This window comes from Asterias rubens, chromosome 4 (genome assembly GCF_902459465.1).
Source record: "Asterias rubens chromosome 4, eAstRub1.3, whole genome shotgun sequence".
Lineage (NCBI taxonomy): Eukaryota > Metazoa > Echinodermata > Asteroidea > Forcipulatida > Asteriidae > Asterias > Asterias rubens.
This window is the reverse complement of record NC_047065.1, coordinates 19145772-19169543: the sequence shown is the minus strand read 5'-3', so window position 1 is coordinate 19169543 and position 23772 is coordinate 19145772. Positions and strand designations below refer to the sequence as shown.

The following is a 23772-nucleotide window of genomic DNA, read 5'->3' as shown; positions in this document are numbered from 1 at the left end:
TGTTAGCGCCCTCTCTTGTTGAGATTGTTTGGGCTGCGCCTTTTTCCCGTGCCGAGTGGGATGTTCAATGAATATTAATTTGCGCAAAACAACAAAGTTCTTGCGCAGTTTCCACCAATCAGTCATGAGTAGACAATCGAGGAGGGGCGAAGACACAATGATCAGTTAGCAATCTCTGATCCAAATGTTTATAGTAGATTTTTTTTTTATCCAAATCGTTAAATTACTTCAAAGGAAATCCTTTCTCAAAAGAGTTTAAATATCAACAGTCTGTGCGTCTTACCAAGTAAATTGTTATGGTCAGTATTTACCAAAACTTTCGGTAAAAGGATGACCATCAAGAAAAATCAGAACTTCCAAATACGTTTTTATTTCTTGAGGAAAGAGGTTTTTTCGTAGGAAATGGATTGCTTGTTTCTTTGCAAATGAAATTCAAGTCCTACAGTGTATCACACAATGTTGCAATGTTGTTGTGACAATGATGTTGAAAGCTTTGCATATAGTGTTGTTGATTTTTTTTGGTAGGGGTGGTATTTTTGTTTGTTTTAAGAAAAGAAAAAGAAAAAAAGAGCAGGCCTACATGCGCCCCACTGGATCTAGTATGGAAGGTTTTTTTCTTAAAGGAGAACCCTTACAGCCCATGCACAGACTAAAACTTTCATCCATTTAATATCCAGGGGTTATATCCATTAAACCTTTGCCTTCTTTAATTATTTATTTATTTAAAAAAAGAAAAAGTATATTCATTTGTTATTTTGTAAAAATGTTGTTCGTTTCATTTGTTATCAATACATACCTGATTATCTTTTGCTAGAAAAAGACATGCAAAATACTAAATTAGCAGCAAACAAACTAAGGCAGTTTTCCAAAATAAGGGGCAACTCATTGAGGGCATTAAACATTTCTCCTAGAACACTTCAAGGGGCATCAAGGCAATCCCAGAGGCCACAGGGGCAATACTGTCTGTGTGAAGAATCAGACCGCCAAAGAACTCCGTTCTTCTTCCGATAAAACTCAGCTTAGCACTCATGAATCTAGATTAACTTATGGCAAACACGCCTTCTGACACTCTGCTGCTCAACTTTGGAACAATCCCCCAATTAATGTCCGTAAATCTTCTTGTGTTGTTACTTTTAAGAAAAAACTTAAAACGTATCTCAGAGATACGTTTTAAGTTTTTTTCTCTTTCCTAAATTAATAGTAGATTAATGATTTGTTTCCTGTTTTAGTTTATCCTTTTCTTTGCTATGCGCTTTGATCAAGTTTTGGAAAAGCGCACTTTAAATACATGTTATTGTTATTATTAAAGGATCACTGTCATACAGCACATTGTATCACAGAACAAACTCAAACCAAAAACACAAATAACTGTTGGTCCAACTACGTTTATTTTACAACATGCTTTGTTCTCAACAACATGTACTTGCAGAAATGTGTCTTTACTTTCTAGTTCAGCACTCAAATAACTTACATTTCAAACAAAAAGTACACTTTTATTTCTAAATAATATATCCCGCTGTCTAACGAAAAGCAAGGTTACTTCTGAAACATAATACCATAAACTTTAAAATATTAAGAGAAAACAAACACTGACTGGAAACTTATCCTGGTGACAAAGACAATGAATTAGTGAAACAATACAACAACATCATCCTATGCCTGTTACTCAACTGTTAATCAACTATTCAAGGCAGTGGACACTATTGGTAATTACTAAAAAAAAAAAAAAAATTGCACAACAACTTTCTTGGAAACAAGCAATGTAGAGCTGTTGATAGTATAAAACATTGTGAGAAAAGGCTCCCTCTGAAGTAACAGAGTTTTCAAGAAAGCAGCAATTTTCCACAAAATTGATTTTGAGACCTCAGAATTACATTTTGAGGTCTGGAATTCAAGCATCTGAAAGCACAACACTCCGTGTGACAAGGGTGTTTTTTCTTTCACAGTTATCTCGCAACTTAGACAAACAATTGAGCTCAAATTTTCACACTTTATTTTATGCCATATGTTGAGATACACAAAGTGAGAAGACTGGTCTTTGACAATTACCAATAGTGTCCAGTGTCTTTAAGGCCATAAGCGTATTCATCAAAATTTTGCTTTGCACATTAATATTTAGTATATATTATTACAAGCTAAAAAGCCACATAATTCAACTTGCTGTCACTGATGTTAGTAGAGGCAAATAAGTTTATTTTGTACAAGCATTTTCAACCTAAAAAGCTGCATACAAAAAATAATTAGGCCGAGAATTATTTTTCTTTTCACTAACAGTTGAGTATCTTCTTGAATCAGCCTGACTGGTCAAACTGGTGGTTGGGGTCAGGGTTCATCCAAGATATACCCCCCCCCCCCCCCCCTTGGCCAATGCCGTTCAGTCCTGCAAATAAATACTACAATTTCCCCCTCCTTTCTGACCATTTTTCCAAACAAAAGAAACATTTTCATACAAACATTTCTTTCTGTTATCGAATATTTTGACAATCAACCTCTGAGAAACCAACAAAACTCCACAACCAACGCCTCCTCCCCAAATAAATAGTTTCTTTCCAATAAACTTAATTGTTTTTTTTTTCTTTCTAAAAAAAGGAAGATTGGAGTGAGTCACAAAGTTGACATATTTTCAAGATCCGAAAAACCAGAAAGTGGCAGTGCACATACCATTCAAATAAATAAAAATTTACTATTTAAATTTTCTTTAAAACGTCTTCATTTCAAAACAACGACAACAAAAAACATTGAACATAATGACATTGGTTCGTTGCAACTTTCTGTAGCTTAACTAATTAGCTAACTGTTTAATTACAAGTTAAAAGAACCACTCCCAGTGTATAGAACAGCAATAGCCCGGCATGCTTTATGTACAAAGCTCATCGTCTTAAACCTTGGTTAATCAACTAGTTATCAAAATTAATTTAACAAACTAATACTCTAACTAACAACAGTTAGTTTAGTTTAAAAAATAATCCAATATTACAAAAGAGTTGGGCATTATAATACAATGATAGAGTTCGAGTTCGAGTTCACCAAAATGAAAGTGGGGCACCAGTTCAAAAAATAGCAATATTATAAAATCTTGAGACTGATGTTTGCAGTGACAATGGGGTCCAGTTTCTTTGAATTGCATACCACACAACCATGCGCCTAAAAGAACCATGCAAAGCAAGCACTAGAAGTCTTCTGTGGGCCATAAGCTCAGAATTCTGCATAAAGCATCGTCAAGAAATTGGACATAGGACCTAATTTCATAAAGCCTGTAAGCTTGAAAACCTGCTAAGCACAGGAAAATCTTTCTTAGCAAAAAACAAGATACCAGCCAACACAATGTTTACAATGTTGCCACTTGTGCCCCACTAATTGCTTGCTTAGCGAAGAAATTTGTTAAGCAGTATTTTCTGCAAACAGCTTTATGAAATTGGGCCCACATGGTATGTTGAGTTGTTCTTTTTAGAACTACCCAAAATACAAAAAGACAGCTTTTATCATATCTCGTCACTGCAAATATTAATGTCAGAATTGTTCCACCACCATTCAAAGATTAAAATCCAAAAAGTAGATGAATATAAATATCTCGTTCAGTATACCATGGATTAGGGACAAGTCTGGTATCATAAGTAAATCCAAACACCCTGACACACATCACACCTTTAAGGTGGCATCCATCTTTGTCTTGTCCCCTGCCTACTACAACAATAATGAACACTGATTCTCATCACACCAACAATGGAACCAGACTATTGCACTCCCAGGTATTGAATGGTAGAACAAATCAAGATGAATACACCATGATAAAAGTCAATCAGGTCAAATCTTGTTTCACTTTGGCTTTTTACAAAATGTTTTATATTTCAGTTCACGCTCGTGGTATTTCAAAACTTTATCAGTAAAATGCACCAACACCGACTTTAAAAAACTCAAAATAAAACTTTTTTTCTTGTAAACAATTGTAATATCTTTCATTGTGTTTGTCAGAATTAGAATGTTTTATAAACGTTTTATAAAGGCACATACCATTGTTTTCAAGAATCAACTTTTAAAATGTATTATTGTTCTGACAAATGGAAAGGAAAAGAGCAGTTACAATGAAAGTTTGAGATGTATGACGTTTGTCAATTCTAAGGAGAAACTTCAGATATACTATCCCACTACCAACAAAGAAAAATAAGTTTCTTTTGGTCAAAAAGTTTCCACCACAGTAATTTTTGTTCTATTAATTTTTTTTCTTAAATGATTTTATACTTTTTTTCATCAAACTAATCAGTAAATTCAACACAAAAGTGTTTTGTAAAAGTTACCTATGAAAGTTAAACAAACATATTCTGGCTGTACATAAGCAGTATAAAAAAATAATAAATACAGATCAAATGCACTTACATCTATTTCAACAAGGAATAACTTTAAGGTGAATGAGCTACATTGGTCGATGTGGAAATAATTTTCTTCTTTAATCATATTTACTGATAAAGTCTTTTTTTTTTTTGCAGAAACAATTTTCAATAAAATATTTCCTTTTTTTCTTGTCACTAAGTAAGACGATGACATCGCAATGTTGTTATGATGTTCGACTACCAGGTCTCATTTTACAAATCTAGTAAATTCCGATGATTGATTGCGAGAGACCTGAAAGGCATTTGTGTTAAGTTGATCATTTCCATAGTAACCAATGTTGCACTTTCCCTCAAAGCTTCACAAGAATACATAATAATCTAATACAATGAAAAATGTGTACAATTCTAATATTATTATCAATCAAGTTATTTAAAAAAATCATACTTATTTATTAATTTTGTAACAAAATTTCTACAAGTTATCAATTTATTTTGGTTAGGCCAGTAGTTTCAATCAAAAAGCTAAAATGTGGCAAGTTATAAATTGTTAAAAAGCAAAAAATTCACTTTATAAAAAAAGCTGGTTTTGATTGATCGTTTCTTTGTATGTTTCAATTCAACAAATAATTCTCTTCACATATTTTTTCAACTACAATTTCAAACTAATTATAAAAAGTATACTTAATTTCCATCTAAAAGCATCTTCTTAATTAATTCCTGAATTCCTTTTTCTTGTCACAAACGGGTGAAAACTAGCTTTCTTGATCTAACAGGAAGCACCAATAATTATTAATAATCAAAGACAATTGAAGAAATTGTGATCGATATTTGGTCAATGGGGGCGGTTTACTACGTGATTGTTTTTGTTTATAACTTTGAATTTATTGTTTATCTTAGAATATTCTCAAACACAATCCATGAAAGAGGCGAACGCCACTCAATCGTTAAGTACATTTTTTCTTACAAGCTTGCTAGCTATTATAATACTGGCTTTATTAATTAATTGTATTGTTGCATTGTAATAGGACACACCTGGTGTGAAATACACACCATTACCTTGTAACTCCATAAAGCGAAGAGCCTTATACAAACAAGCGACTTGGTCACATTACGCAGCAGTAGTGCATTTTTCAAGCAGCAGCCACAGAAAGCTTACTCATAAATAGAGAAACTTTCAATACAATTGTTGCATAATCTGGACCCAGTTTTACAGAGCTGTTTAAGCACAAAAAGCAACTGAGCACAACAAGATTATTCTTACCAGAAAAAGGTTACCAGCCAAAACACACTGTCACATGTACAATGTATGACTGGTACCCTGCTCGTCTTTGCCAAGCAAGAATTTCTGTTAAGCAGCTCAATCAAATTGTGTCCTGCTAGTAACGATCTTCACCTTCACTTTTTTAAATTGTTGAGAAAATTCTTAAAGTTTAGTATTAAAGCTGATAATGTAAATACAGACCTTTTTTCCCTAAATTTAAAGAAGCTTTTCATCAGATTCTCGGAGCGGACCGGTCATTTGAGAAAGTACGCTTCAGTTTAACTCCTTTCTTGATTTCACCAAGAATACCGACACCAACATCGCTATCGTCGCTATCGCTGTCTTCATGCTGCATCGCTGCGGCTTGCTGCAACAGCTCTCCCGCGCTAGGATAACTCCTCTGGGCATCATGTTGTTGTCGTAACTGGTTAGTCTGCGGAGCCGGAGCGGCGTACTGACCACCATGCTGCAGTTTCTGCTGCAGCTGCTGCTTTACTTGTAGTTGACGCTGTTGGAAGCTCTGTGAAGTATTCTGAGCCGGTGGAGGGGGGTAGGTTTGTTGGGAAGGGGGGCTCGTTGGCTGGTACGGGGCCTGTGATTGGCTGTATTGTGAATAGGTTGGAGACTGTGGTTGGTTGGGATCTTGATACTGTGGTTGATACTGAGGCTGCTGGTAGTCTTGCTGATACTGTTGCTGGTATTGTTGCTGTTGGTGCATTTGCTGTTGATACTGCTGCGTAGGTTGTTGGTACTGCTGCTGCTGCTGCTGCTGCTGCTGTTGCTGCTGCTGCTGTGCATAGTTTTGCTGCTCGAACTGCTTCTGTTGCCTGGGTCCAGTGTCAGGTCCAGGCCGAGGAGTCCTCTGTGCTAGTTTAGCATTCAAGCTGTCCATCAGGCTAATCCTAGCCATATCACCGGACACTCCATCACCGGCTAGTTTCAGACTGTGGCTTCGATTGACTCGGCCCTTGGGCTGCGTCATTGGCTGCTGCATTTCAGAGCTGTAAGGAGCTTGTACTGTACTCTGGCTCCGTACCCTCCCAGGGGTGTGAGGGCGTCGAAACACCCCCGACGGGTCGCAGTGGCCGTCCCCAGTTTCCCCTCGGTTCCCTTGGTTAGGCAGCACCCCTATCTGGGCATCGGGTACTATATTCATACCCGCCAGGGATCCGCCGGAGGGCGTGCGCCTGATGGGTGGGGGTGGTTTGCTCTTACGTAGAGATCCACCTGGTGTCGTAGCAGTATTTCTATTCGAAGACTCAACCATTGACGATGAGGGTATACACGCCATGGACATCGGCCGTCTGGTTGGCGATTGGTTAGGGGTCGTCGTGTACATTGATTCAGTCGTGTTTGAATAGCCACTTGTTGACCTGTCCATGTAGTTTTCCATATTGCCATCTGAGAAGAAAATTATCACGTACCATTAATAATCTAACCTGTTTTGATGGTAATGTGAATTCCAATTACTTTTTTTTTTCTTTTTCATATCACTTTACATCCAATTACAGCACAATGACATGTAGTGCAAATAACAGGATAAGGCAACAGGGAGAAATGTTCAGTTTTAGATGTGGGAGGAACACCACAAAATAGCATTGGGTTTAACTTTTTCATCCGGTATTGTTGTACAAACCCATTTGTTGTTGATGTCCGATGACATCAAAATTCCGAGTATAAAATAAAATGAAATGTCATCCAATTTCAACCGAAGGTAGAGACATAAGGTGGTGATTTTTCACAAAATTCATGAAGACTCCGTCTATTGAAAAATAAGAGCCTGACAAAACTAAATCTCGCATTGAACCCCCTCTTATAATGAAACACCTTTAATACCTTGAGATGGTAGCATATCGTCTGACCCTGTGGTACCAGTGGTCGACTGGGAGCTGTATCCACTAGAGTTACTCAATGAACCGTGACTACTCGTATTGCCATCCGTGTCCAAAGAATACATCGCTGACGGCATAGAACTCTGTTGATAAAAAGTACACAAATCAATGTTGTGAATGATAAACGCTAGACAAACCCCATCCCCATGCCATCCCCTTTACCACAAGAGGGTGCTAAGAGTACACACATTATGAAAGATGGTTGTACAACGAGAAACACCTCAACAAAACATTAAAGTGACAAGATTCGAAACATTTTGGGTTGAACAAAGAACATTTTTCTAGATTCAAGTTGAAGTTTTTTCTTTTTCTTTAAAATGAGAAATCGCCCAACATCTCAAAGCCGAATGAGGGTCACACTTTATTGATTGGGCTGTCAACCCGATCAGCTGTCACCAGGGCGTGTTTCCACCCACTCTAAGGGCTGAAACAGGGTTACTCCCTACACAGTCCGTAATGATGTCGGCAAGGGTATCACTCACTAGGAGCCTGGCTGAATGCAGAATGCACTACCTTCCCAATTTTTTACGACGCAATTATGGTTTAAAAGTCTTTGCTCAACAGCACAAGTGTTATGACATGTATGACAGGGATTCAAACTTAAACTCTGCTGCTGACAACACCAGAGCTTGGGTCCAGTGAGCTAAACCGCTAGACATGTTCTTGTCATCAATCACAAAAATATATATATTCATAAATACCTTAGACAGTTTCGCTATTCCTATTGAGCGCACCACGTGGGGGTGTTTCAACCTTTGATAATGACCAGTAAAAAGTGTTGAAACATGGGCGTGACACGCAAGCTTGCACCTGTGCTTATAAAACAGTTTCTTCATTCCCATTGGTCGAGAGCAACGGCCGGGACAGTTGTGCCACATCACGTGGTACGTGACCCTTAGGAGTTGTTTACCCGAGGGCCTTACTATTTCATAGCTGGAGGGCTGTTGTGTTGAAAGAAATCATTGACAATTAAAATTTTGGAATGAATTTAACTTTTTTACCAAAAAGTGTTGGTGTTTTTTTACCGAAAAGGTATTCGTCAAGGTAAAATTATCAAGAACCAGGCCTCGGCGGGTTTAAACCACTAGTTGAAAACCGATTCAACACACACTGATTGCCTTATTTAAGGTTTGCAGTTGGTACTTACGTGGGTGTGCCTCCGAGCTGGTAGAGTAGCACTACGTTGTCTGTATAGTTCTGCATTTGATACCTGCTGCTGCTGGCCGCCGGCACAAACAGGACGAGGCACAACTAATGATTCAGAAGAAGAAGAAAAAAAGGTCCTTTTGTTTGATAAGCAGTTTGAAAACATCTAACACTTATTTCTCAATAATAAATATTAAATACACTTCACTTTGACCAAACTGAGAGATAAGAGTGCAGTTAATAATTAAAATATCGACGCCGGTTGGACTAGCCAATATTAAGACCGTAACAGAAGACATACATGTATGCATTACACAGACACTGACTTGGTGTATTCATAAATCAATGTAACTGTCATCTACAACTGTCAGTAACACACTTCAATTCAACAAGTCAAATATCCTGGCTTGCATCAGTTACCAGGAGGCCAAAAATTCTTCAGTCTCCTGACAATGACGAGAGCAAGTTAGTTGAAACGTTGAGACCAATTTCACTGACTCTGCAGTAGTACAGTTAATCACGATCCTATAAGCTAAAGTAGTAGTCCCAGCCTATTTTCTATACCATGCGCCAGGGTAATACATGTAGTTAAAAAGCAGGACAGTTCTTTTCAGAACTGAGAAGTCTCCCAAACACCCGAGCAATCTACTCTGCGGTAGTAGAATAAAGAGAGACAGTTCTCTATAAGAACAAACTCTACCAGGCAAGTACATGTAGACACACACATGGTGTTACCGCAAACCAAATATATAACAATAATCATAGTGGCTTCTTATACAGCAACTTATATCCGCCACTCAGTGACAATCAAGGCGCTTCAACATTCAGTTGTTTCATGCAAGGTATTGTGGAGCATTGTTTTTAAAGTTTGAGACCGATTCCTATACATAGCACCATGTAATGGTTTACAAGGTGCTGTGGCACAATATGCAGCAAAACATAAAAGTTTTTTTTCTTATAACAATGTCTTTGCTTCAGAAACTCTTTTTTATATCGGGCCCATGGTGCCTTCTTTACACCATGAATTGTTCCAGTTTTGTATATGGCCGACTGTGGTTTATGGTTTGGTGAGCTATGAAGTGTTATATTTTGAATCCTTGATAATTTGCTGACATCCGCTCCTTTTATAGATGGGCTCATTTTTCTGATTGGAATCGATAGAAACAGTTACAGGGAAGGTACACGCTTGGTAGGTACTCAAAACAAATATTAACTTAAAAACTGACTTGGTAACGAGCATTGGAGAGCTGTTGATAGCATAAAACATTGTGGGAAATGACTAAGTAACGTAGTTTTAGAGAAAGAGGTAATTTCTCACTTAAATAATAAAAGACTTCTAGCTAGAAGTCTTTTATTCCTATCTGAAAGCACACAAATTCGCCCAACAAGGGTGTTTTTTCTTTCATCATTTTATCTCAACTCTGATGACCAATTTAGGTCAAATTTTCACAGGCTTGTTATTTTATGGTTATGATGGGATACTGCGAGTAAGAAGACTGGTCTTTGACAGTTACCAAACGTGTACCGTCCCTTTAAATGGCAGTTACGAAAATAAAACACCAATGCCCAACTCTGGCATCAAAACTCACTTTGGTTTGATTGGGGAGTGTTGAAGTCAGGTACATAAGTCATCCCTCCTGCTTTGCTGTCACTGTTCTTCCGTTTCGGAGACGGTTTATCGGCAACAACAGGGGGCGGAGGCCGGTTCACTGAGGCCGTTATAGGCGTGGGTATACTCTTAGGTCGTTGCATCTTTTCCGACTGGCTGAAGTTGAGTAACCAGCTGGGAGGGGGTGGGGCAAAACCTTGCGATGCTTGAGATGGGGGGAGGGTAAACGAGGAGGAGGAAGGGGGCGGAGTTGGAGATGATGGGGTGCTGCATTCACTGGAAGACTGGTGCTCCAGCTCATAGGGGGCTGACGCACTATGAAGGAGAGACTGCTGGGCACAAACAGAAGTGATTGATTCATATACAACAAGAAGAAGTTTATAAATGTTCTATATTTAGTCTTTCCTCACTTCTTTACCAGGAGTTTTAAATAAAATTACAAAATAATTGAAACAATTTGTATTGAAAACTCTTTTGATTGGTTGATTTTAACAATGGCATCAATCTGGGCCCAAGTTCATCGCTCTGTAAACCACCTAATTCTGCGCTTGTGATCATCCTTGTTTGCTTACTGTAAATACTTGTATTTGAATTTTGTGGTTCAAATAATAAATCTGAGATTTTCGCCCTGTTCATACTTCCTGTTAATATAATTTTGGTGACGAAACAATCGGTACGCGCTACATTTCCAATTGTGACGCAATAAAATTCGCATGAAGCATTTGCAGGAAGTATGAACCAGGCTTTGGTAGAGTGTTCCAGATGGACACCAACTACCGCTTAAGATCCAAACACCAACCTGTGCATTCTCTTCCTGCACAGTCTGTGGCGGGGTACCGGGCTGGTTGGGGAACAGCATATCCTGCGACGTGAAACCAGAGTCTTGTGATGACACACTGGAGAGTCGGTAGGCACTGTTGGGCTGTGACATGCTGCGGTGGCGAACGTAGTTGGTACCCGGCGAATGGGAATTGGTCGAACTACTCGAACGGGAGTCGGAGCTAGTCATGCTGCTTAAGCTGCACATGCTTGACTTCCGGGAACCAGACGACTGGGAAGGGGAACCAGGTGGGGTCTGTCAACCAGGGAGAAACAAAAATAGTTTTAAATACAACTTTAACATGTGGTCTCTGCATGCCTGGAAGATGTTACTGCTTGAAAACCAGGCTTTTTTCAGCATCTTACAAGTAAACTTTAAAGCCCAGCCCGAATGAAATTTACAACGAGTGATCTTTGCTAAAAAAATCATTTACAACATGCAACTTTTAGTCCTATAGTGTGCAGAAAATAAAGAGGAATCTAAAGAAAAAACAAACAAGAACAATAGTTACTAAGTAAAAAATAGGCTACGTTTTAAAATGTAAAGTATGTGCATTAAAAACTAAAGCATCAAGCACTTTGACAGATTTGACTTTGAAACACTAGGTGGCATCAGACTGACCAGGTAAATTTCCCTTCATTACCAAGAACATTGAATTTACCTGGGAAGGCAGTGTCCAAAATGGCGACTTAAGGCTACAGCTACGGCTAGATTACGTGCATCTGCCTATTCCTCAACACTGGCAAACAGGCTGATCTAGCTGTAGCCGAAGTCGCAGTTTTCAGAGCCTCAAAAGTCTGCTGCCACCTAGTGTTCTAACAGTCCCCAAATTTTCAGAGTCTCTTTGCGTTTCTTTACCTGATACTGCCACTTGAGATCTTGACCTTTGACGTCTAAGATGACCTGCTCGCTGGATTGAGGTAAGACGTAGGGATCCTTGCCTTGTTCTGCCAGCTCCCCCATGACTGCCTCAAGCCTTGTGACTTCAGACAACATAGAGATCTCTTCATCCTGTACAGATATCATCAATATGCAACAAGTTATGAATATGTATGAACAGATCATGAATAACCATGACTGCCTCAGACAACATAGAGATCTCTTCATCCTGTACAGATATCATCAATATGCAACAAGTCATGAATATGTATGAACAGATCATGAATAACCATGACTGCCTCAGACAATATAGAGATCTCTTCATCCTGACACAGACATCATCAATATGCAACAAGTTATGAATATATGAAAGAACAGATCATGAATAACCATGATAACTGAAGAGTACATCATCCAAAAATTCTTTGGCTGATGAATGTGAGATTATGTCAGGACCCTGTCAAGAATTAATTTTGAGTTTCTAATTAACTATAACTATCATTAGAAATTTTCTCATGCAGCACCTAAAATAAAAGCTTATAAGTTTCTCAAATCTATAAAAGTAGCTGTTTTCTGGTACAATCAACAGATATGAGAGTCACAATAAATGTCACAAGTTCTAACAACCTGATTTTCAGAATGATTTCGCAACAAAATACGTGAATACCAAGTTGGTACCAGTAACACATCAATTCCCAAAAGACCTGGACCCAATTTCATAAAGCTGTTGAGCAAAATATTCTGCTGAGAAAATTTCTTTGCTAAGCAAGAAATGAGTTGGGTACCAGTTGCAGCAATGGTAACTGTATGGTATTCTGCCTGCAATACTGATACTTTTGCAAAGCTCATCTTGTTTGTGCTACATGTAAGACAATTTTTGTGCTGACATGCTGAATGAAAATGGGCCCTGCACATAACAAAATTTTGGATACTTCTGGACGATGTAATGTAAGCCATGGAGTTAAATTTCAAGCACAACAGGTGTATTTTTCTTCTTAATTGGCTCGGATAAGATCTTACCACGACAGGTTTGAAGCAGGTAATGAGCGTACAAAATCGACTTCTCTCTTCGATCATTCCTCCTCGGACTGCGTTCTTCTCGGCTTCTTCTAGGAGTAGATACATGTCAGTCACGTCTTGCATTGCGCTGTCTAATCTATACTGGATATCAGCTTTACCTGCCATTAAAAACAAACATTGGTCTTTAATAAGCAAGATAGGAGTCTGGGTACTATACACTAGATACATGTCAGTCACGTCTTGCGTTGCGCTGTCTAATCTATACTGGATATCGGCTTAATACCTGCCCTTAAGAACAACCATTGGTCTTTAACAAGCAAGGAGGGAGTCTAGATACATGTTCTAGACCCATAGCAAGGCATGAAAATTTGCTGGTTGCCCGCAAGTGAGTTTGGTTGCCCGAATACAATTAACGCATTTGTAAATAAAATTGATTTATAATCAATGAAAGCTCACAAACGACTTAAAAACGAGAAAAGAAAAATACACGATACGTACATGGACATGATGGAGGTGGTGCAGTGAATTTTTTTTTTTTACATTTTGACAACAGACAATGAATTTCCACAAAAAGGATAAAAAAATAAAATGACAATACAACAATTAACAAAAGTCCCAAAAAAGAAAACCCTCAGAAATCGAACTACTGTTACAGATTGCAAGTTAAGACAGTGCTTTACAAAACAAACTGTACAAAAATTATTATTTTTGTCACTTTTTTTTCTCACAAGTTTTAAAATTCTTCAAGTATTCTAAAATAAACAGCTAGGAATTCACGTAATGGGAGACTTTTGGGCGGTCTCTTTTTCCCAGTTCTCGCCAGTTCTCGTATTGCGTGTACTCAGGCCTACATGTACGCGCACAATACTGAGCATGTGCACGCTAACTTAGAACTGCAAAAACAGAACCAGTATGTCTGCTGCCCCCAGTGTCTTAAACTCATCCAATGGTGATGCAAGATACACGCATCAAAAGAGAGCAGTAACCATGTTCAACATGTAAACAAATTCCAAGACACATTGTTTGCTTGATACAAAAAAATATGATCTAGAGGTTAAGAAAGTGAAATTCATTTGACATCTCATTGGCATTACAGACACTTGCAACAGTAGAGACCATTCAAAGGAACATGTTGCCTTGGATCGGTCGAGTTGGTCTTTAAAAAACATTTGTAACCGTTTGCTATAAAATGCATGGGTAGAAAGTACATGTAGTTGTAAAAGTAGATTACAAGGATCCACACAAAGACTGAAAGATGCTTTGAAATTGCATGGTTTTCCTTTTACCTCGTCGACTAACACGGTAGCCATACCCGTAAATTGCCGACCCTGTTAGTCCGCAAAGTAAAAGGAAAATCACGCAATTTCGAGGCAAATTTGTGTGGATCATTGTATTTTACTTTAAAAACATCTTTCTATGACCATATGCATTTTATAACAAACGGTTACAAACACTTTTTATAAACCAACTCGTCCGATTCAAGGCAGCGTGTTCCTTTAACACCACAAACAAGAAGAATGGCATTCAAACATCAGAGAGAAACAATCAACCAGAACCAAACATAGTCCTAAAATCATCGTGTCCGTCATGAATAGTGCATAAATTAAAAACAAAAGAACAGCGCCAGCAATGTAACATTTCTCTGTAAACCAAATTTGCATTACTTTGACTGTATTTTCATTTATAAGGATCGTGCACTCAGGCCTGTATGCTTCGTTTTTGAAAGGGCAAGGGCACCAAGGCATTTTCTCCTTGATAAAGAGCACCCTATGGCCTGCATGCGAAAATTGTAAATTTCTACTGAAGCATTTCAAGGGCACCAAAGGCAATGACCAGTTGCCTCCGTGAAGAATAAGGCCCGCAGTTTGCACACCGATGACGGACACACGGATTTTGGACCTAATATTCCGAAAATCAAAAGACAACAAAAATGAATCAGGAAGAACATACTCAGTTTCTCATTGTGATGTCTTATGGACATATCTTCCTTGCCTAGGACGGGCGGTTAGTAGGGCAGGAGTAAACAAAAATTATAAAAATTCACAAACAACACATTGTTAATAAAACACATAGTAAAATACTGTTATTATTCATAACTTAAAGGCAGTGGACACTATTGGTAATTACTCAAAATAGATATTAGCATAAAACCTTATGTACTTGGTGATGAGTAATGGGGAGAGGATGATAGTATAAAACATTATGAGAACCGGCTCCCTCTGAAGTAACGTAGTTTTTGAGAAAGAAGTAATTTTCCACAAGTTTGATTTCGAGACCTCAGATTTAGAACTTGAGGTCTTGAAATCAAGCATCTGAAAGCACACAACTTTGTGTGGCAAGGGTGTTTTTTTTCTTTCATAGTTATCTCGCAACTGCTGAAATTTTCACAGGTTGGTTATTTTATGCATAAAATAACCAACCTGTGAAACATATTATGTTGAGATACACCAAGTGTGATGACTGGTCTTTGGCAGTTACCAATAGTGTCCAGTGTCTTTAAATACAGGCAGGGGTGTCATTTGGTTGTTGTCAAAGACTCCTTGGTCTTTATCCCAACATGTGCATAAAACAACAAGTTTTTTTTTTTTCAAGTGAGGTTTTATGGTGATTCATTTTTTGAGTAGCTACAATAAAAAGCATGTACCTAGGTATGCCATCCATTAACTCAGTGTTAAAAGGTAATTTGTGCATCAATTTGTATTTGTATTAAAAGCAACAAACAGCCAAAGTTTACACAAAACAGAGCTGCCAACATTTGCATCTTGAAATCAGGGAGATTTTAACTTTACAACAATCAAGGAGACATCTGGAATACATTTAAACAGCTACCTGAGCGGAATGTTTTCAACAGAAATGGTATTTTTTACTTGTTTATAATGTACTTGTTCACCATTTTAATGTAATTTTGATATGTGTACACTTCTGAACTTTTCGTAATTATCGATTAAAAAATCAGGCCCCTACCTAAAGGTTTTTTGAAAAACTAAAAACACTTCTGCCGTTGAGAGCGGGCGTCAAAGGACAATGCCGCTGACGTCATTTGTGGGAGTTTGCTTTGTTATACATCCACGCTGCAACAAAGCGGCTTTATCTACTTATGACGTTTTGAGAGTGATTACGTAACGGGGCTTTTCGCAAATCTCGCAGAAAAGCTCTGGACAAGGGCATACAAAATGATTGTTTTTTTTACACAATTGAAACCTATTTATAATCATATGACTCGATTTCCTCATTCATCGAAAACATTTTAAGTGGAATTCAGCAAAGTTCACGACTTGACATTTTCGTTCAAGCAGGTCTTTAACATTACAGGGACAGAGTTTCCATTAATCAGTGAGATTTCCCAAATTTGTTCATCTGAACATGGGAAGATTTATTTATTTTCAGGGAACTTTTTGCAGAGAGAGGGTCGCATATGGTGGAAAGTGGACAGCTTGCAGATTATTTCAGAAGTAAAAGCAGTGTTCATGGGGAAAGTCAGAACAACAGGAAATGTTTGGAAGTTGAGAGAGCAGAATGTCACGAATGAGTAATGTCATCTCTTGACGATCGGACACCTTAATAGAGTAACCTGTCTACAAAATGTCAGGCAGATAAGTTTAGTTTACTCGACATAATTAGTTGTAGAATTTGCATAGGCAAATTGAGGGCAGAGCATTGAGGGAATAACAACTACTTGAAACAAGGTGTGGTTTTTTTCTTCAATGACCAATTGAACCAAAGTTTCACAGGTTTGTTATTTTATGCAGATTTTGGGATTCAAATGTTTTGTATGGTATGTACATACTGTCCACCCAATGATGATACTGGTCTTTGACAAATAACCAAAAGTATAACTTGCCTTTATTAAAGCTGCTTGGATTTTGCGTGAAGCTAATAAATTAAGTCTGATTTTTATCCATACAGACTGATGACAGCTGATGCATGCCATTTGACATTATGCCCAGAACATTGCACATTATGCGTCCGTATAACGGCACAGTCTACGCCGCCACTGACAAAAACAAGATGGCTACGTTTGAATAATCGTGAGACGCTAACCAACACTGCACAAAGTACGCAACAGGGTTTCATGTCTCAACCACAATAAAAAATAAAAATCTTTACATTGATCTGTAAGAACCCTCTAGGGTACGGTTTGCATTGGGTAGCGGCTCAACAGAATGTGGAACATCACATTACCACATGCCCCAAAGCTCCTATTGTGCAGCTCATGAAGAAACCACATTTCACACAATCATTTATTTCCATGGCATCCAGAGGTCATCATGGTCAAATACATTCCCATTCAGTGCTTTTCTATTCAAATTCTAATGGTGGACTACTTGTCAATTTAAAGCATCTAGTTCTTGTCAAATATCCTAAACAGAATTCAGGAATGTGTGTAATTTTTCAGTGTAGATCTTTCAAGAAATCTACTGTACATTCAGCTTCGTGTGTTCATTGCTTTTATGTTAGAGACAAACAAACTTTTGTTAAAGTTTGCTAAGTTTATTTTTTTTTAAGCAAAAAATAATTAATGGCTTGACGTTTTACAATGTTTTAACACAAGTTCCCAACTTGTGCCTTTGGCTTTCTATTATCTTTGACCATGACCATCTTTATAATGAGTCAGTTACATGTATAATATGCAAATCTGCTAATGTTACTATTTTCAATCCATGTTTCTATGTGCGCACCCTTTAAAATTTACCTTTAAAAATAGGGGAGGGGACATTTTGTTGTCTTGAAAAAATACCTTTTCTGGCTTTCTTCTGTAGTCTCATTGTATCTGATGATTTCTTCTTGATTTCCTGTCTGGCTTTCTTGTAATCTGTCCGAGGAAACAAACATTATAAACATCAAACACTGAAGCATCAGCTGCAAAAGACACATTTTTATCATAATGATCCACATCAAGGCATGAGCCAACCGTACAATTGGTCATGTTAACTGATTATCAATTGATTTGTAAATTGATTGCAACATGTGTTTATCTTCACAGCATTGTTGTCAATCTGGCCACAATTACCGCACTGAAAGCATCTAGGAAACCTTCTGATACACCACATCATTTGTTGAGTGTAAATTCACCCTATAGCACATGTGCAAATCAAGATTCCAATTCAAGTGTGCTGGTTGCTACTTCATTTCTGTAAGATCAAGCAGGTCTAGAATTAAAGGATTTGGGTACTTGTTGTAACACAAAACACAATGTCCACAGATTTACATTGAACTTACACCGCTTGAAGATAATGATAGTAGAAATTGCCGACCTTTACATTGCAAAAATTAATTTTGGTCTCATGATCACTGAGACGAAAATTATTTTCAACACATTGTTTTACTCATTTCTCAAAAACTACAGCACATCAGCAAGTAATATTTTAAGGGAAGCTTTCTACCATAATTATCTTCAAACTGTGTAACTGTAAGTTTAGTGTAAATCTGTGGACATTGTGTTTGTTTGTCCTGTGGACATTGTGTTTGTTTGTCCTACAAAGAGTACATAGACCCTTTAAAACAGAGAACATCGCCTCCATTGCCCTGGTCTTGGCCTTAGTGCCTCTTTACTTGTGTCCATAGATTTTTAGATTTTGCGTTGGAAGTGCCCTTTGTAAAATGAGAATGGCCTTGTCCCTCTCAAACATGACATTCCAGGCAATTTCTGAGTTAACGGCAAATGAGCGACCTCAACATTCATATCGTCACATTAAAGGGGCGCCAAGGCAAGAAAAAGAGGACCTCTCGGCAGTTTCCTCCATCACCTCAGTTTAGTATCAGGCCTGCAGTGAGTGTATGCTTGAAAACAGGGAAAAGAGCTCAAACAAAATGTGTGTACTGTTCATTAAAAATTCAATTTTGATCACACAGAAAGGAAAAATGGCATAAACTTGCAATATGCATGATAACATCATAGACAATGCGGTCGTTCTGGCAACGTCTTGAATACTGTCAGCGAAAACCCACACATAATTTTTGTATTAAAATGAAACGTACGAACACTACTCAAGTTTGTATAACACTAATGGCCATCGAGGGAGCTTGGATCCTACGCCAGGCCCGAGGTTGATGCAAGAAGTTAGCGCAACTTGCTCTCCCTCTCAGCTGAGATTTCACAGACTCTCCGTCTTAATCTTCACAAGATTTTCATTTACCGTTATATTCAAGATTGATGTATTCAGAAGGATCGTACAGAGGTCCCTCAGGGGTTTTGTGATACCGATCCACGGATACAAATCTGAGAGATACTGTGGCTTTTTTCGTCTCTAATTCAAAATATTCTCTTCAGAAAATTATCGGCACATACATGTAAAACCCCGCAACACCTACTTGTACAAACTCTTACACATATTTTGTCGATGTAAAATGTTTTGTCCATTAAAAAAGCTGGTGTAGTTTACTTACTGAGTTTGGAAACTTTAGTCATTTGAGATGGGCAAAGCCATTACCTCAGAGGTACATGTAAGAAAAACACTGTCTGGTTCCCTGTGTGCAACAGCCATTAATAGCATTGTGTTGAGTTCCCAAAAGGGGACTTGACTGTGTTGCATTTGAGCCTCAGTTTGGTCACATTGTTCTTTTAAAGTAACAATCGGACGATTTGGTCTATAAAAAGCGTTGTTATAAAATGCATTATGTTAAAAAGATGTTTTAAAAGTAGAATACAATGATCCACACAAATTTGACTCGAAATTGCGTGGTTTTCCTTTTGCTTTGTGAACTAACACGGTCAGCCATTTATGGGAGTCAAAAATTGACTCCCATGAATGACTGATCGTGTTAGTCAACGAGGTAAAAGGAAAACTGTGCAATTTTGTGGCACTTTTATGTGAATCATTGTATTCTACTTTTACAACATCTTTCTACCCATATGCATTTTATATTTAAAAAATGGTTACAAACACTTTTCAAAGACCAACTCAACTGATCCAAGGCAACGTGTTCTTTTAATGAGCAAAGAACAAGGTGGAGGATCTTTATCTAGTAACTAAAACTATTGTCTCGCAGAGAGTGCCCCGACTCCCCAATAAGACACTGAAGACAAATTAGCATGATTGAAACCGGAGATAATATCATTTTAAAAACACAAATTTACCAAAAAAACATGTACATGTACATGTATGTACCTTGCTTAGCCAAAAGATGTATCCTTGAGACCGGTAACCCGCTTAATTTTGCTAAGCAAACTTACTACCAAATGTGTTAAGAAAGCCTTTTAGCTTCACATCAAATTGGAGACTGTGGTTTTACTGAGCTAAAAACTATTAATGCACCGCAAACTTGTGAGTCTCAAAACTGTTGGAAATTGTCAACTGCTAAAACATTTAAAAACCTTTACAGCACGACCAAAATACTAAGATTGTAAGAACTTGAGATTTACTGGTACATGTACGCTTAGCAATACAGGTTACCAGCCAAAATGCAATACCGTGTGAATAGTTTCAGACTGGTTCTCTGTTATTTCTTGCTCAGCGGAGAACTATCTTGAGCAATATTTGCGAGTCCTGCCCCATTAAAATAAAAAAGGGCAGGACATGTTACGCAGCCTCCATCCATGCTCACAAGTTTCTTTATGTAAAACTTTTCCGTAAGTAAACACACATTACTCAAAGATGTGTACACGAGATGAGTTTCTTACTCCCTTCGCATCCCATGGCCTCATACATTAATCCTTAGACTGATTAATGTGATAAGGGGTGTGAATATTCCAGACTTTGCCCAGAGGGGAACAAAATTTCATAAGGAGACATCAGTGATGTGCATTTCTAATCTTTTTTTCTTGTTTTCTTTTTTCGCTTTCTTGGAGATGGAGGATGAAGATATCGAGTTTCCAGGATGGGGAGAAATTGAGGCCCTTCGAGGGGTACAAGAGGAATAACTGATCAAAAATGTCAGATATATTTTGATAATGTTGTTGTTACAGTATACCTACATGTGTGTAATAAGCTGAAGGCCCTCTGGAGGGGCATATTCCATGATGACTTACGTTGACCTCGGGAGTCAGAAATACATTTTTATTTATTTTTTAACTTAAGATTTGTGCTACTGAGAAAAATTTAAACATATCAAGGTATTTAATAGATGTTTTGAAGTGGCCAATCAGAATTATCAACGTCAAAATTTTGGTTTAGTCCAGAGTCGAAACAATTTTTTGTTCTAATAAACAAAGTAAACAGAATGTTTAACACTATTCTGAATCGCCCCCTTGTAATGGAATTTCTGATAGGGTTCATTTCAGGTTGGTTTTTTATATATATTTCCAGAATTCCAAAGGGAACAGAATGTCATTGAACTCAATTAAATAATGAAAACTTGACAGCGTTCATGTACATTGTCCCCCCAAAAAATTATTCTCTAATCATATTTAACAAATTGAACTTTTGGTACAATTAGAGAATCCTTTTCTCAAGACTGTGCATGTGTGATAGGATGTATTTTACTAGGACTAACATGTAATAAGAGTAACCACCATTAGTCCGCATGGTGAGTGATGAATTACCTTTTGCATGCTCCTTGTCAAGTTGCGTAGTGATCTTCTTCCATTCTTCCATTCGTTCTTGTAGAGGAGTCACCAGGCACTCCATGATGGCACTGCGGAGAAGAGAGATAGAAGGACCCAAGAATGAAACTCAATAACTCACTTTTCACAATGTATTATAAATATGTTTGCTCAACCTAAAGTGCAGGCAGTGTGCCGTATCTTTCGTTTTGCTTCTAATGAAATACTGAGCACAGATAGGCAATATTTCGTTTAATATGATATTATTTATTATTTAATTTATTATAAAAACTGTTTTTTATGGTTGGATGGTATGGTACTATTGTGGAAATTTAGTCAATTGTAATGAAGTTACTTATTGACGAGACATTTCACCGTGTGCACTGAAATCTGCATTGCACGGCAATACAAGCAAAATATAGACCCAAAATGTGTAAAAAATATTTGTTCTGTAGTTTGAGGATATCAAATACATGTAGTTGCACTTTAAAAAGAGACAGAGTCAGCTCTGTGAAATAATCTTTGTGATTCACAACAAAAAGACTCCTTTTTATAAGACCTGGGAGACCAAGGGATAACTGACACAAACTGTGAGACCCAGCGACCATGGCTGCAAACTTAGAACATTGTACACCGGACACTACATTAAGTGCACATGGATGCATTTCCTCACACTTGCTATTTTCTGCAGGTACCACGTTTATATTTCTAGCGAATTTCATGACTCATGATTCAAACTGTGAGTATACACAATCGATGAGCGCGGTGACTAGACTTGGGAGGTTGACCTCTGACATCTATCTTGAGTCAACATTGGTAGTCACTGGAGTGGGAGACCAAACCCTGTAGTTTTTTATTGTTGTCGCATGAGTTAAGCTCGCTCTACTTTTATGGAAACCTATACACCCTTCAAGGTTGATGGCATAAATTAGTCTAGATTCATTTGTCTTTATGACGATTCTGGAATAATATTTTCCACATGTGGTTAACAATATCCGGTGGTGGGGGGGGGGGGGGGGGGGCGCTTATGTCATGCAGTGTTAAGGTAACTGTATCCCTTACTAGACACGCACATTTGGAAGTGGATAGAGGGGGAAAACTGAAAAGTGGAAACTGTCACAAAACATTTATAACTATTGCACAATATATTTAGCGATCACAGGTTCAAATCTCATTTGAGTCAATTTTTCTTTAAAGCAAAAAAATTCTGGTAAAAAAACTGTCACTGAATTTGTGAGTAATCTGTACTCTATAGACTGTATTTTTGCTGGTAGTCATTTCCACTTAAGCTTGGCGTGTCATGGCCAAGTAGTCAAGCACACTGGACTTGAGCTCTGAACTGTGTTTCAGATCAGCATAATTATTATAATTTTTATTAACAAGTCAAACCTACTTTGTGAAAGACTTGAGCTTGAGTTCGATAGTCTTATGCCGGATACACATTCTTGTCAGGGAGGCACCAAGCTCTTTCGTAGCACCTGCAAGAACATAAAAAAAATAAAAATGGAAATGAAGAACAATAATTGATTTGACAATGTATGAGGATGATCCACATGTGCAGGACTTTTCAATGATTTATCAATGATACAGAAAATGAATGATGAATAGGCCACTGACAGTTTGCAACACTTAGCCATTAAGGGGTGAGTTACAATGTACATTTGAATAATGTGTGGTACATGTAAAGTGATTTTTTTTTTTTTTTTTTTTTTTTTTTTTTTTTTTTTTTTAAGCAAGTCGCCTGACACACAAGGCCTGAAGGTGTGGGCTACCATTATTTGTGTCCAGAGGCCGTTGCCACCTACATGTACTCCTAGGGCTGAAACAGGGTTAACCCCTTTACAGTCCATACGGATGTAGGCTTTGAATGCTATTAAGTAATAAACCACAAGGGAAATTGATGACTGGGTAAATTTGATAAACTTGATCACTGGTCAAAGTGTGTTTTTATAGATTTTGACCGGTTGCCATTTCTGCTCAGCAATATTTGTCAGTGCTTACCAGTTTTATGATATTGTGCCCTTGATCGTGTCATACAAATTTCATTGCTTGAAAAATTTGTTGAATACAAACATTTTGCAATTTGTTTTTAAATTAATTAGTAAACGTTATTATTTTGTCGAATTGTTGGCAATTAGCTAGCATTTATTAATAATTTATTTGTTTACTAATTAATCTGATGATGGTAGCTACATGTACAGCTGAAATACATTTATAAATAATTTTGAGAGAAAAAAAAAAACCGTAAAATTATTAGAATAAATCTTGATTAGTTTGCATTTTCTACCTGTCTAACAATCCAATACTAACGCTACACATGTACGGGCCAGTGTGT

At 37.6% G+C, this 23772-nt stretch overlaps 1 protein-coding gene across 1 annotated transcript; it reads right to left on the bottom strand.

Annotated features, from left to right (window-relative positions):
- Nucleotides 1-2000: 2000 nt before the first annotated feature.
- On the bottom strand, nucleotides 2001-22911 carry LOC117289117 (protein MTSS 2-like). The gene is made up of 11 exons (XM_033770088.1): nucleotides 22831-22911; nucleotides 21438-21529; nucleotides 17694-17768; nucleotides 14906-14947; nucleotides 12956-13113; nucleotides 11915-12067; nucleotides 11036-11311; nucleotides 10217-10565; nucleotides 8629-8732; nucleotides 7426-7564; nucleotides 2001-6990 (listed from the first exon to the last, which is right to left on the bottom strand). The coding sequence occupies exons 1-11, from the start codon at nucleotides 22878-22880 to the stop codon at nucleotides 5822-5824; spliced, it is 2607 nt and encodes an 868-aa protein (XP_033625979.1). The 5' UTR covers nucleotides 22881-22911; the 3' UTR covers nucleotides 2001-5821.
- Between the last annotated feature and the right edge of the window lie 861 nt (nucleotides 22912-23772).

What these genes read in the sequence shown, in the direction of transcription:
- LOC117289117 (XM_033770088.1), bottom strand. Translation starts at nt 22,880, where the DNA reads ATGTGTATCCGGCATAAGACTATCGAACTCAAGCTCAAGTCTTTCACA. An exon ending in AAGCTCAAGTCTTTCACAAA is followed by an intron (nt 21,530 to 22,830) that starts GTAGGTTTGACT and finishes TCTTCTCCGCAG; the next exon opens with TGCCATCATGGAGTGCCTGG. An exon ending in ACATCACAATGAGAAACTGA is followed by an intron (nt 13,114 to 14,905) that starts GTATGTTCTTCC and finishes TTTTAATGGCAG; the next exon opens with GTAAAGCTGATATCCAGTAT.